General features: G+C 38.0%; 1 protein-coding gene across 9 annotated transcripts in view; it reads right to left on the bottom strand.

Annotated features, from left to right (window-relative positions):
- Positions 1-14,122, bottom strand: part of rimbp2a (RIMS binding protein 2a) — an 84,848-nt gene that overhangs the window by 27,294 nt on the left and 43,432 nt on the right. For 7 of the 9 annotated variants that reach the window (XM_061734325.1, XM_061734322.1, XM_061734319.1 and 4 more), the window contains exons 3-6: positions 9,135-9,257; positions 3,501-3,605; positions 2,103-2,153; positions 430-634 (exon numbers count right to left, since the gene is read on the bottom strand). In XM_061734325.1, the coding sequence (XP_061590309.1) occupies positions 430-634; positions 2,103-2,153; positions 3,501-3,602 (358 nt within the window). In that variant the 5' untranslated portion in view covers positions 3,603-3,605; positions 9,135-9,257. Of the gene's footprint in view, positions 1-429; positions 635-1,133; positions 1,160-2,102; positions 2,154-3,492; positions 3,606-9,134; positions 9,258-14,122 lie in introns of those variants that run through there. The other 2 variants (XM_061734324.1, XM_061734323.1) reach the window with 2 other exon arrangements.

Below are 14,122 nucleotides of genomic sequence, written 5' to 3'. Positions count from 1 at the left end.
GTACATTATTTATGTGTCTGTATTTGCTGGCTGTGCAAGTTGCACAATGAGTTGTTAGAATACCAATGCATTCAATCTTATTCATCTTAGAGCTCAGTTAGGATGGAGACTGATATTTACAAAGTACTCTATTAATGCTGTCCCCTTATGGTCGTGAGTGAGCTGATTAAACAGTCGTATGAGTCTAGAATCTTGTATTATTCTATTGAAGATCATTTGATTGCATGTAATTTGTTGTATGTCGTAACAGTCTCCAGAGTGCATGCAGGACAGCACTGGTAATGAACTTACTCTTAAAGCACACAGAAACATAATCACAACTTGGTAGATAATAAGAACAAGAACCAGAACCATGGCCTTTAAAACCAGACCATAAATAATGCTAAAAGCTGCTAAAGGTTGAACTTCTGGGTGGGATCACTGACCCACCTTTCTTTGATTTGGCTTCAAGTCCAGCTATGACCGTTGGGACTCTGTTCCCTGGTAAGGATCGGGTCTGGGATGCGGAACTGGGGTTAATTTTTACGATCTCCACAGGCGCTGATTGCAAACGGAAATTCAGCAGCTCTTTGGACAGCTGGTGGAAGTTTTCACTGTGTGACCTGCATTTCTGTTCCAGGTCACAAACTTTGACCTTTGACAAAAAAGGAGAAAGAGCAGAAACAGTTGTAATAATCAAGACCAAGGAGTGAAAAGAAATAAAGAACTGTAAAACCGAAAGACCGGAAATATTTCCCAGGTTGTTGTATAGATATGGGCACTTCTACAGGGTTAATTCATAAATACTGATTGACTACTGAGGTACTTCAAAAGAAGATCCCTGAAGACCCTTTTTTGAGCTTTGGTGTTTTACAGAAACTTCCAGTCAACTAATCAAAGCATGTTGTGTAGTCATCTGCTCACAAAAAGCATGGCCTGATTCTGAGAACAAAGACTGAGCACACACTTAATTTTTTATGAAATTATCCCCATCCTATCAAAGGGAGGCAAGGATGATCTAAGATACTCTCAATAAGTACTCCAGTAATCAATATCATTGAGGGTTAAGGACCTTTATTCTTTTACAGAAAGCTTTGAGAGCTTCATTGATATGTGAAGGAGAGAGGAAACAAATCAGGGAGGAAAATAAATACCTGAAACATTCTGTCCTTAATGTTCTCTTCAGACAAAAAGGTGGAAACAGAAAGAAGAAAAGAAAGAGAAAAATAAAATGTAAAATAACAGCGTAGACAGACCCAAACATTGATACCACAGAAAAAGGAACAGCTGATGAGAAACAACACTGCATTTATCAGCAAATATACAAAATCAACACAAAAGGAATGCCAGGAAAATAAACAAACAAAAAAAAAAACATAGCTATGTCTGTCAAACTGAAAAAATGCAGGAAGCTGAAAATGATTAAAGGCATGAAAAACACGATGGTAACAAAAATATAAAGATTTATTTGTTTTAAGTTAGCTCCCACTGCAGCTATGATTTTCTTCCTACAGAGAAAAGGGGTTTGTAAAATGGTATTAAAGATCTTTCGATGGATAATACCATGACCCCACCTGAACTGCCTGCACATGTGCTCAGGAACCACTGTCATGATTCCATTTAGAATATTTTCAGCAGATGAGAAAGCGACATGCATTCTAGAAGGCTGTGCTGAAACACTGCGTGTCAGCTGTTTGTATATAAGGAAAAGGTCTATTAACAAAAACATAAAAAGATACGTGGGTTTACAATGTGACTCTAGATGGAAAGGTTTTCAAGGGATATTCTATATTAAAGTTCATGAAACACAGGAATCGGTGATAGAAAGAGGGAAGTAATAATGAAACATTTCAAACAAAATAATTTTATGTCATACTCGATTCAATTTCTTTTTCTTTTTGTGTATTTATTTATTTATTCATGTTTTTTATACCCTGCCTGCCTGCAGCAGAGTTTTAAGGATGGCAATGCTGGTCAGTGTTGACTTTGCATCAGATTAAAATGTCTCAATATCAAAATATCTCTACCAAATAAGCCATCTTGTTTGTTGTTTACTTCCCATGTTACATTTAAGAAAGTGATCTAACGTTGTGTAAATATCTGTGTTGGTTTATTTACTGTACCTCTAATAGTTGTACTGCGTCATCATGCTCCTGATCATTTTGAAGCCAAGCCTGCAGAGAAAACACAGAAACACACAATGACAGCTGACTTTGTCATCATAGTCCACGAGGCAGAAGAGATAACACACTGCTGACACATTGCAGGCATGGAGCCTGGAACAGGCTAACTTCTTAATCACATCACTGGTACTTTGAGAGATGTTTCACCCTGTTGGCAAAGCCCACATGTAGAAAAGCTGATATTGTGAATTTATGATGTACAGCCAGGCAGTTCCATCTAATAGAGGTAAAAGTCTTCATAGTCTGGATTACTTGTATGTGCTGCCTGTTAATGGGTCTGTTTTGAAGAGATGTCAAATATACAAAGACCAAAGAACAGAAAGATTGATCTTACAAAAAATTATTGTTAGTAGTATTTTTTTTAACCCTCAATGATGAATGAATGAATGAATCAATCAATGAGCTGTAATGGACTGGTGATCTTCCTGGTGCCCACTGCCAGTTTAGATAAACCAGAGCAACATGTCAGATGTATGACTGAATGAATCAAAGTATATCAGTCTGAAAATTTGAAAATAGCTAAATAATAATAATAATAATAATAATAAATGGGAAAAACTAACACATGTTAATAGAAAGAATAGTATTCAAAAAATCTCAAAATCATGGCTCAGACTCACTTACCAAAAAAGAAGAAGGATATCACCTAATTAGTTTAGTTTAGTTTATTTATTTAGCACATAACATAAAAAAAGAACATTACACAAGTAAGTTCAGTTAAAAGAAACTGTGCAGGGAGGAGCGAGCAAGCCAGCCTTATGAGGAGCCCCCACCTAATAACATTTAACAAAATCCTTATGAGGATATAAAATCATAAAAATTAAAAATAAATCATAAAAATTGCATGTAGAACATGAATGAAAATAAAATAATTAAAATAATAATAAAAAAAAAAAAGATAAAAAAAAATTACTGTACACATGATCATGAAAATATGAGTATTAAGCTAATAGTTGTTGTCTAATGGGACATCTCAAAGGAATTTAGATTTAAGGAAAAAAAAACTGTCAAAAAGTCACATCTGGGTATTGGCTGATATCCACATGTTGTATACAATTGTTCTTTATTAAACGACTACAAGCACTTAAGCTGAAACAGTATTGCTGATGAAAACTGTGGTCTTTTGTATATACTGGGCTCCTTGAATTTTTGCGGAACAGCAAAAGTGATTTTGTGATGGTGAATCAGCATTAACTAAAAGCTGACATCAATAACTGAACAAAGAACTTTGGCATGAAGCAGCTGCACAAAAACACTGATTTGAGCTATGTCAGTAAAGAATAAGTAAGCAAAAGTTTTCTGAGTTTTCCCTGTTTGCTTTTACACTTACGGCTGTACCTTCTGCAACTGATTGATCTCTTTCTGCTTGGTGTGAAGGGCCTCCAAGATTTGCTCATGCTCTGTCTGCAACTGCTGCTTCCGCTCGATAGCCTCACGCATATGCTGCAGGGAAACAGAACGCAGGCTGCTGTTAAGAAATTATTTCCGACAGTATCTCCCAAGAATTCTCCAACAGGCTTTCTTTACTGATGGAGATAAGTAGACTTTACGAGCTTCAACAGAGTGCTGCTGTCCTTGTGTTTGGCAAAGAAGGGTGAGATAGTCTGAAATGGGCAGGAAACCAACTAGACCCTTTGAGGGAACTAAATTTCAGGTATTGACTGTATATTTTAATGTTAGAGAGAAAAAGAGAAAAAAAACTGACTCATGACCAAAGCAAAAGCTTGGATGCATCAGTTTGATTATAATTAATCCCACTGAATAAAGTGAAGTATCACCTAAGCCTGACTGATTAAACCAAGCTATTGAACTGAAAGGTTTTCCTGAACAGGATGGGAATATTGATACCACTCAATTGTGTGTACAGTAAATACTACCTCAAGCAGCAACCTAGTTTAGAGTAAAAAGTAAAGGTCAGAGTGAATACTTAGCTTCCTGCGATTCGATAGCAAAACATTCCTATCAGCAAGCCATAAGAGGAGTAATTAACATCATATCCTGCTTGTTTAATAGACTTATCGTCTATTTCACTTATCACATGAGGCATGGTGAGCAAATAAAGATCATAATGTGTGAAGTCATATTGGCTTTGCTACAGAATTTAAAACTTACACCCTTAACTTTATATTCTCTATATTCTGATCTGACTAGCTGTCACTCATGGTCACCCACACTGAGCCCACATATACCCAATGCCAAATAAGCCAAGTCATTACTGTACTGATTCCATCCACAACTCACCACCAGCTGCCAAATGTTGCAGAAACCGAGCTAAGGGTATAAGATGTTTCTGCAAGCTTAAGAAGTAAAGTCTGCTTAGAAAGCGTTGGCATCTGGATTTTTTTCATCTGTGTTTTCTCCCTTAAAAGAGAGAAAAGCTTCTTTACCTCCCAGAATGACTGGGAGTGTCCTGAGCATGCAGCCACTGCTTTGCATAATCAGAGACGCTCTAAGCTGCAGAGGGCTTGGATAACTGCAAGGCTGCCACTGGAGTATAAGTAAAAACTACCTTTTTAAGCCTTGCATGTTCATATGGGATGCTGATGATCACACCTGCATCTTTTTTAGCAAACTGCTTAACAAAAGTAGACACTGTACAGCAAGGAAAGGCCCTGAGAGATGAGACTGAAGCTGTAACAATAACACAATAACCAGTCCCTGCTCTGTGTAACCAATGAATTGTTATCTTGATTAAAATTATCTTAATTTCACCTCTCCTAAAACCAAGTGGAAAATGGAAGGAGCAGAAAGCTAATTACAGATGATAACACCAGAAGCCATCCCTCCATAGCATTCAAAGACTTTGGAACATTGTGTACAATCTGCATTTGCTTCTTTGAAAGCTGCAATATTCTTTACATAATTGGTGCAGATTAATACGATTGGTTAGCCAACAAAATGTGTATAAGGTAGATCTCTGCAGACACCCTTTGAAGACTATAAAATCTAGGGGTCCAGTCAATACAATTTAGTTATTTTTGTTTCTTTGAGATCCAATCCCAAAAAAAGATTAAAAGATTACATGATTTGAGAGCCAAACTATCCAAAATGCACATAACGTATGTTTTCATGAAAGTAAAATAAACTTGTACTTAAAAGTATTGTTTGTCAATTCAGTTTTTTTTTTCTTGCTGATCCACAGGCTTTGAAGGCTAATTGTTTTGTAAATTAACATTACACTTTTAAAATGTAACTACGGTATGACAAAGAAATGAAAGTACCTCTGAATAGGCACCTATTATTTTACTGCAAATATCTGTTGCTAACCAAAGCCACATTTTCAGAAACAATGTATTATCATTTAAAATAGAAAATTAATATCCACATTACCCGCATGAAACCACACTGAATTATTCTGTATTAAATACATTGTCTAAATTGTATCAAATCTTGCTTCTTTTCCATAATGTAACTAAAATTACAAGAATAAGAATTAAAAGACTGTCATAAAAACAACATGTTAAAACAATCTTCTAACTGTATATCTCATTATTTTGACCATAAAAAAACATATGCCTCCTTTCACCACTAATGTGACTCGTGTAATTATTTGTAAATAATCTTTTTGCCATCATAATCAAAGCTCGGTGAGAAACAGACAAACCTGACATTGCTTTATTGGGAACATTTCTCTTTCAAATATCCTGACAAACAGACAATCAATAGGAGATGCAGGGAGCCCAGGATTAATAATGAAACTGCTTCTTGCAGCACAGTGAGACTGTGTTTGATTGCTATTGGCAGACAGGAACACAATAAAAAAAAAAAAGAACAAAAAAAAAGTTTCTTAGATACTACCTCATATGTAGTTTTTTTTTGTTTTTTTTTGGGGGGGGGGGGGGGGGGGGGGGGGGGCAACCACAGGGGTATTGGATGATTTCATAATGGATCAGTGAAAACTGGCTATGAACATATTCCGAACATTATTGAATTAAGACATGAAAGAGGAGTGGTTTACACTTTAGTCTCTCCAAATTTTCAGCTTTGTCAATGTCATGACATGCTTTGGGTGAGTTTTATGTACTAGTAGCACTGGAAATGACCTCTGGATCTGTAGGTCTAAAAGTACACACCTCTGATGTCTGTATTCTATGGAATGCCGTTTCATTGAAAATTAAATAATTTCATTAATACTTGAATTAATACATATTACATTAAATAAATACATGTGACAATGAAATAAATACAAAATAAATTAAAGCTGCAAGCAGCAATAAACGGGCACCCTTGTGCATGTTCAGGCATGCTGCAGTGGAAGCGCTTGTATGACTTGCATGTAGATGTCTTCAGGCCTGGACATTTAGCGGATGACACCACCCACAACTCTCTGTCAAACCATTCAAAAGTTATAGCATAAAATAGGGACTATCTAGGGACTAGGGACTTATCTAGGGACTTATGGCAGAAAGTAGGAACTATCAAATATGGACCAATCAGATGAATGGGGGGCGCGCTTTTTGGCGTCTATCGTTTGCCACGGTAACGCTTTTGACTGAGAAAAGTAATGCACGTCGTCGCAAGATCGTCGTCGTCGTCGCTGTTGAGCCATTAGGACACGCCCATTAATGCAAAGCATGAAATATCAAATTTATCACCAGGCCTGGCTTGCGTGCAAAAACACGATTAATTCAAAATAGCTGACTTCCTGTTCCGTTTTGGCCATGGCGCCAAAAGACTTTTCTTTACATTGCGACATGATACAGGTGTGTAAAAAGGCCCTCATTTCGTCGGAAGAAAAATAAAAATGACAGATACGACAGATACAATAGGGCCTTCGCACTTTAAGTGCTTGGGCCCTAATTAATAAAATCTGATTGATTGGCAGTCGGCTCAGCCAATCACTAGCTGTTATCACTTCCTCAACTAATCGTCATGCTGCCGCCCTTCATGAAGCAACCACCCATTAACCCAGCCCCGGCTAAATGTGACTGTCATTTTTGTTTTCACCGCCGAGGATACATGTTAAGTGGTGTTGGACCACGTCCAGTGATCATGTGGACTGTTATAAATGTTTATGAACATTTCTTGGATATGTATATTCAACTTTGAAACCCTGGTCAATCCCCAGCCTCAAATCGGCTTTAATGTGCCTCCTAAAACGGCCGCCTTGTAAGAAACTACAAAGACCAGCGTGCCTTGCATAGGGGGGAGGGGCGGCGCCTAAAGCGGCGCGCATACAATCACACGAGCGAGGCACTGATGATGTCACCCTAACCGCGGAGGATATTTCGGCGGGGTTCAGCTGAAGGAGCTGGAAGCACAGCTAACTTTAATTGACATGCAGTGGGCGTGTTACAGTAGGATTGCTGAGCAACATGGCTGCACTCCGTACAAAGGAAAAAAGGCTTTAAAACTTGTATTCAGAAACCAGTGGGTCACGTGACCATATGCTTCATCCATTGTTTTATACACTCTATGGTTTACATATTTCATGGCACTTATTTTGCATTGGCATTTTTATTTCAGGGCTCTTTTTATTTAATGTTCTTATAGTCAAATGAAGGGGCGTGGTTTTATATGTGGGTTTGGCCCGTCTTGAACTTCAGCTCATCCCTTATGAGGGACAGGAAAGCCGGAAGAAAATAGAATACCAATCAATGATGAGGAAGAACAACACACATCGTCACCAACTCAGGCCAGTGTAGCGTCATAGAATCACTCTTTTAATAATTAAATGAATATGAATGATATATTATTAATCATTATTCAATGGCACTGGGCCAGTGCAGGATCAACCAGCAGCTTTGCAGATGTGTGATTGTGCTTCATTCATCTTACTCTTGCATTCATCTTACTCCCAGCTCTGGCTTCGGCCAGAGCTGGGAGGGGCTGCTGCATGAAGTCTGACTGCCTGAGAGTGCTTTGGGACAGGGAAGGTGCCACGGCAAGACCCGTTGCTGCTCACTGTGAAGTGTAAAAGTCTTTCACGTTTGGGTCTCCAAAAGTCTTCAATAATACCTGAAAAAGGCACTAAATTTGCAGTTCGTTGAGTTTTGGAAACAAAAAAGCAGACAAAAAAGTTGCCAAAGGGGTCTGAAAGTCAATGGATACAGCAATAATCAATCAGTCTAAATTGGCAAATTATATCATGACCTTGGTTTTTGCTGATATAGGTTGAATTTTAACACAGAGTTCATTTGGACGTAATTAAAATCACAGATGTTCTCTGTGATTATTACAAATCACTGCAGCTCGTCACATAATTTTAATCCCGTGCGAATTGGGCATTTAACAGACTTTGAAAAAAACAGCCCCTCTAGAAATAATCTAGTAAAAATGGGCTTAATTTAAGCAAAAATATCTTTGCCAATGGGGTAAGAAAATTCTTCTTCACTAGAATTCTAAAAACTAGAAAAAAAAGTCTAAAATACACTTGCAATTTTATTGAAATTAGGCTTTTTTTTTTACTTTTTTAAAAATGTGTTATTGCAGTGTCCTCAGTTGTCTACTCCATGAAATTCAGAATCAAGTACACATATATATAATATATATATATATATATATATATATATATATATATATATATATATATATATATATATACATATATAAGGTAATTCTTAATTTTTTCTCCATGTCCATTGTAAATTTACTCTATAAGTGCAGTCAGGACTTCTGACATCATTCAAAACACTGCAAACTGTCACCTGACATTATTAAATTGTCTTGAGCTAAAAACTATTTTCTTTCACACCAGACATCTCAACCTACTACAACCCCACAGTATACTTGTAATGTGTTTCGGTGAGAAATCAATTATCTATATTTTTCTAAGCTGACATTATAGTAGCAAAGTAGTCACAAAGCATGGCTGACTTTTTACTTTTACATTTTGTGTAAATTATACCTTTTAATGTTATTTGAAAGTCATATAAATTGACCAAAGGAATCCACTTCAGACTGACCTCTTTTATCCACTCGAGATTTAAAGAAGGATTAACGTGATATTTAATGGTGCATGGGATGTCTCACCTTTAGAACCTGCTCCAGGTTATCAACTTTCACCTGGAGTTGGCTCCTGTGCTGCTGGGCTGCGTCTCGCTCCTCGCTCACCACAGCAAATGTTTGTCTCAACTGGTCATAGTCGGATCTCACCTGTAGGGACATGAATCACAAATGGAGTGCAGACATTAGAGGAAAAAAAAGCCATGAAACAATAGAAATGGCACGATGAGGTTAGTGTGGATCGTTGATATCATGAATCTCACAAAACTGTGAGAGGAGAATGAGGTGAAAAGAAAAACTCAGCAAGCAGTAAGAAGCAAACACTAACATTTCTTCCTCTTCATCAAAGACAAGAAAAACAAGCATGCAATTTTTATGAAGTTTTGCTTTCACGACAGACCTACTTTTTTCACATTTATAAACTGAGAAAGTTTTTCTTTTCTTTCTTGCTGGCTGGATGGTTGATTAAGAGCTCACATTTAAAGATAAATGAATCAGCACCTGACCATTTTTCCTTGGGGAAACGGAAAAAGAGCTGCTGAAGGGAAACCTTTTCTAGATACTATTTTATCGCCTTCATTTTTCAGGTTTTCTCGGGAGTGTTTTATTTTTTGGGAATTTTTTTTTCCTCATCAGTGCGGGGTCATACTGTACACCCGCTGGTGTGCAGTGGGACTTTTGCGACTTTAGCTTGTTAGCAAAATGCTAGCAACATTGCCCTTTGGGCCATTCTGGACGATTGCAATATGGTCATGCCATTACTTGGCATGCCCATAATAATAATAAGAAAAGGGAAACCTTTTCTGTATACTAATGGCGCTTTTGCACTAGTATCTACTCAGCTCGGTTCTACCCGCCACAGCCCCGTCTTGCTCTTTTGCACTAGGGGCTGAGGCTAGGGGCTGAGTATCCAAGCCGATACTATTTCTGACGTCACCACCGTCCACCCCACTGATTGGTCGGGGGGCGGGGCCGTCAGACGTTTGAATCAGGAAGCGGGAGTCAGCGCGAGAGCGACTCGCAGCGATTTTATTATAAAGCGCAAAACGTCTGTTTGGTGATCCAACTCTGAGATGCAGTTTTTCATAAACCTGGGGGCTGACGAGATAATTAAAAAAGGGATGTAGACGGGCTGTTTTACTCTCAGCCGCTCGCGGCTCCAGCTGATTTCTCATCAGCGCCGACACGAACAAAGCGGTTGCGAGTACGTCACAGCAGCTTCACCCCAACCCCCCCACTTCTCACCTGGCTGTGGAAAAACAAACGTAGACAAAACGGGTGAAGCCGCGATGAGCCGCGCCGAGCTGATGAGGTACTAGTGCAAAAGCGCAATAATAGATCGCCTTCATTTTTCAGGTTTTTCCGTCCGTGTTTTATTTTTTGGGGATTTTTTTTTTTTCGCATCAGAGCAGGGTCATACTGTACACCCGCTGGTGTGCAGTGGGACTTTTGCGACTTTCGCTTGTTAGCAAAATGCTTGCAACATTGCCCTTTGGGCCATTTTGGACGATTGCAATATGGTCATGCCACTACTTGACATGCCCATAATAAGTAAAGGAACCTATATTTTAAGCTCTACTAAGTGCATGTGAAAAACAGTTAAACATTAAAAAGTGAGCTCTAATAATAAAACCATTTGCTAGTATTTCAGTTTCTCTTTTATGGCTAACAGTCAATTCTTCAATATTAAAATTTTATCATTTCACTTTTGGTGCCTATTCCTGGTATGTCTTCTGACTCTCAAGGTGCTTCGCATTGCACACCAAGGTGTGTTGGCTCGCTTGCTCTGGTCCAAATAAACTGACACTTTTGTTCTCATCATCTCATCTTCTCCCGCTTATCCGTTCCCGGGTCGCGGGGGCAGCAGCCTCAGCAGGGATGCCCAGACTGCCCTCACCCCAGACACTTCCTCCAGCTCCTCCGGGGGGGGAGTCCGAGGCGTTCCCAGGCCAGCCGAGAGACATAGTCTCTCCAGCGTGTGCTGGGTCTTCCCCGGGGTCTCCTCCCGGTGGGAACACTTTTGTAAACTTGCATAATTTTCCCTGTAGCTTCTCACACAGAGAAAGATTTGAGCATTAATTAAGTCACTTGAAACCACTGGAGAATGTCCTTGGTGCTTATTGATTGATCTGTCTGCTGCAGGCACAAAATAAAGAAAATACAGGAAGAAGAGCTCATGTTGTGGGATATACAGGTGTGCTATTTCTTTTATGACAAACCTGTTACTCTGCTCTGGTGATTCTATAGATTGCTTGATTTTAATTTTATTTTCATTTTTTACTTTCAAAATATTCAAGTTTGGAAATGAAGCACATGGTTAAAGAGAAACTGCGTTACAGCGATACACCGCTACGAAAAAATGGCGGAAGCTCCGGCCGGCGGAGTTAGTTGTGGGCGTGGTTTCACACATCGCTCCTGTCGTGACATCACGACAGGAGCAGAATCTGAACGGCTCGTAGATCCACATCACACTGGATGGCTCATCCGGGCGGCTGTACAGACACTGCAGAGTTTGGTTGCTTTCCTCCTTCTCTGTGTTGCAGGCTGAGGGGATATGTTAAAGCAAGAAAATAGGTCCCCTTTAAATAAGAATTTATTTTTAAAATGTCTATTTAGCATCTTTAGTTTTATATTTTTCAATAAAAAAATAATGCATAAATAAAAAAGAAAAAATTATGAATTGTTGTAGCAGCATTTATCAGCCAATAAAATGTAAATAAACTTTAAACAAAACTAAACTAGATAATAATACAGATGAAAACAAATGTAAAATGAAAAATATAAACTATTTCTGATAGCAGAACAATCGCTGTCAGTCATCTTTCACATTTACAAGTTTGAAAGTTTGTCAAATTTAGTAAAACATTTCAATATCAGTTCATTTTAGCCAAATGGCCCTGTAGTGGTGACTGACCTGGGTGATGAAATATCTCTCCTGACAGCTTTGCACCTATTTGTTGTAGAACTTTTATTAATTGACTTAACTATTTTTTTTTAATTAAGTTGTCACCTCAAAGCGTTACTGTTGCTTCAGCCGTTTTTGTGCGTGACAAACAGCAGAGGATATACTGTAGCACGGCATGACACCATGACACAGCAAATAACTCTTTGTCTTAGAGCAAGAAAACAATACGGAGAGAGAGAAGTTTCATGGGTTGAGCAAGAACTAGTATGATCTTCATTCATTCACCCCCAGGACAGTTACTAGTTGCCAGTGCCACTGCTACAGTGTATGCTTATTTGCTTATTTGCAATTTCTGTGCTTGAAACGTAGTCTTTTCACTAATAAGTAGGGCTGTCAAACGATTATTTTCTTTAATCGCGATTAATCGCAGAATTTCAAAAGTTAATCGCGATTAATCGCATTTTGAATTGCATGTTTAAAATTCTGTTATTTTGCATTTCAAGGCAGTTTTAAGCCCATAATGTAAATCATTTCTTACCATTGTGTCTTAATTGGGAATCAAATGAACACAAAGAAAGAATTTCCTTTTTGACTTTTTGTATTTTCTTTCAAAAAAGTGCCATGTAGACCAACTTAAAACACTGTCTACTTCAAATACAGTTTTTCAAATTAAACAAAGTGCCATATAGACAGGGCTGCACATAATTATTTTGGTGTGGTGCTCAGAGGAGCCCCTGGATATGTGACTTGGGCCTCCAAAAACGCGGTGACCCGTCTCGCCGGATCGATAAAAGAGGGATGCAGGAATAAGTTATAGGCAAAACGATATTTATTTACTTATAAAGATGAATGGCTCAATATGGTCCTTTACAAAGTTAATTTATTTCAATAATTCAACTAGAATATGGTGTAACAGTTAATTTATTTCAATAATTCAACTAGAAAATGGTGTAAAAGTTAATTTATTTCAATAATTCAACTAGAATATGGTGTAAAAGTTCATTTATTTCAATAATTCAACTAGAATATGGTGTAAAAGTTAATTTATTTCAATAATTCAACTAGAATATGGTGTAAAAGTTAATTTATTTCAATAATTCAACTAGAATATGGTGTAAAAGTTAATTTATTTCAATAATTCAACTAGAATATGGTGTAAAAGTTAATTTATTTCAATAATTCAACTAGAATATGGTGTAAAAGTTAATTTATTTCAATAATTCAACTATAATATGGTGTAAAAGTTAATCTATTTCAATAATTCAACTAGAATATGGTGTAAAAGTTAATCTATTTCAATAATTCAACTTAAAAGGTGAAACTAATATATTACCTAGTCTTATTACATTCAAAGCAAGATATGTTGAACATTTATTTGTTATAATTTTGATGATGGAATTGTTTATTGATTTCATAAAATATTCTCTAATTTATTTTTTATTTGGGGTTTTCAGAAACTTTGAGCCATAATAAGAGAGCAGCGTCTTGCTGGTGCAGGAAACTGCTGCAAGCAGTGACGGACACTGGCTGATTTATGGTTCTGCGTTGCACCAACGCAGAGCTTACGGGGTAGGATACGCGGGAGCGCGAACGTACGGTGCGCGTCGCCGCGTAACATCATGCAGCCACTTCTCGGCAAACACACGTTTTCTGTTTCTATCCACGGGTAGTGGTTCAGTTTGGCGTCTCTTTGTAGTTGGTGGTGGTGGAAGTTTACTTTAGGAAACAGCAAACATGGCGCTACAGAGGAGTCTTCTTCTTCTTGAGGTTTATTGGTGGTTGGCATCCAGTATTTTCCGGTGCATTACCGCCCTCTTCTGGATCATTACAGAAGAGTCGACTACGGGTGAGTAGAAGGGACAAAAAGGTTTGCGATTAAAATGCGATTAAAAAAAAATAACGCATTATGGATTGCATTAATCTAATCGCGATTAACGCGTTAACGCTGACAGCCCTACTAATAAGTAAAAAAAATGTGGGGTTGGCGAAAGGGCCTTTCTGTGTGGAGTTTGTATGTTCTCCCCGTGTTCCCTTGGGTTGCAATGTGAGCTACCCTCACAAAAACATGCAGCAGTCCTGGGCTACACATGCCCCCTCGGGCCAACCGGGG

This window comes from Cololabis saira, chromosome 11 (genome assembly GCF_033807715.1).
Source record: "Cololabis saira isolate AMF1-May2022 chromosome 11, fColSai1.1, whole genome shotgun sequence".
NCBI classification, from domain to species: domain Eukaryota; kingdom Metazoa; phylum Chordata; class Actinopteri; order Beloniformes; family Belonidae; genus Cololabis; species Cololabis saira.
This window is presented reverse-complemented; position numbering and strand designations above follow the sequence as displayed.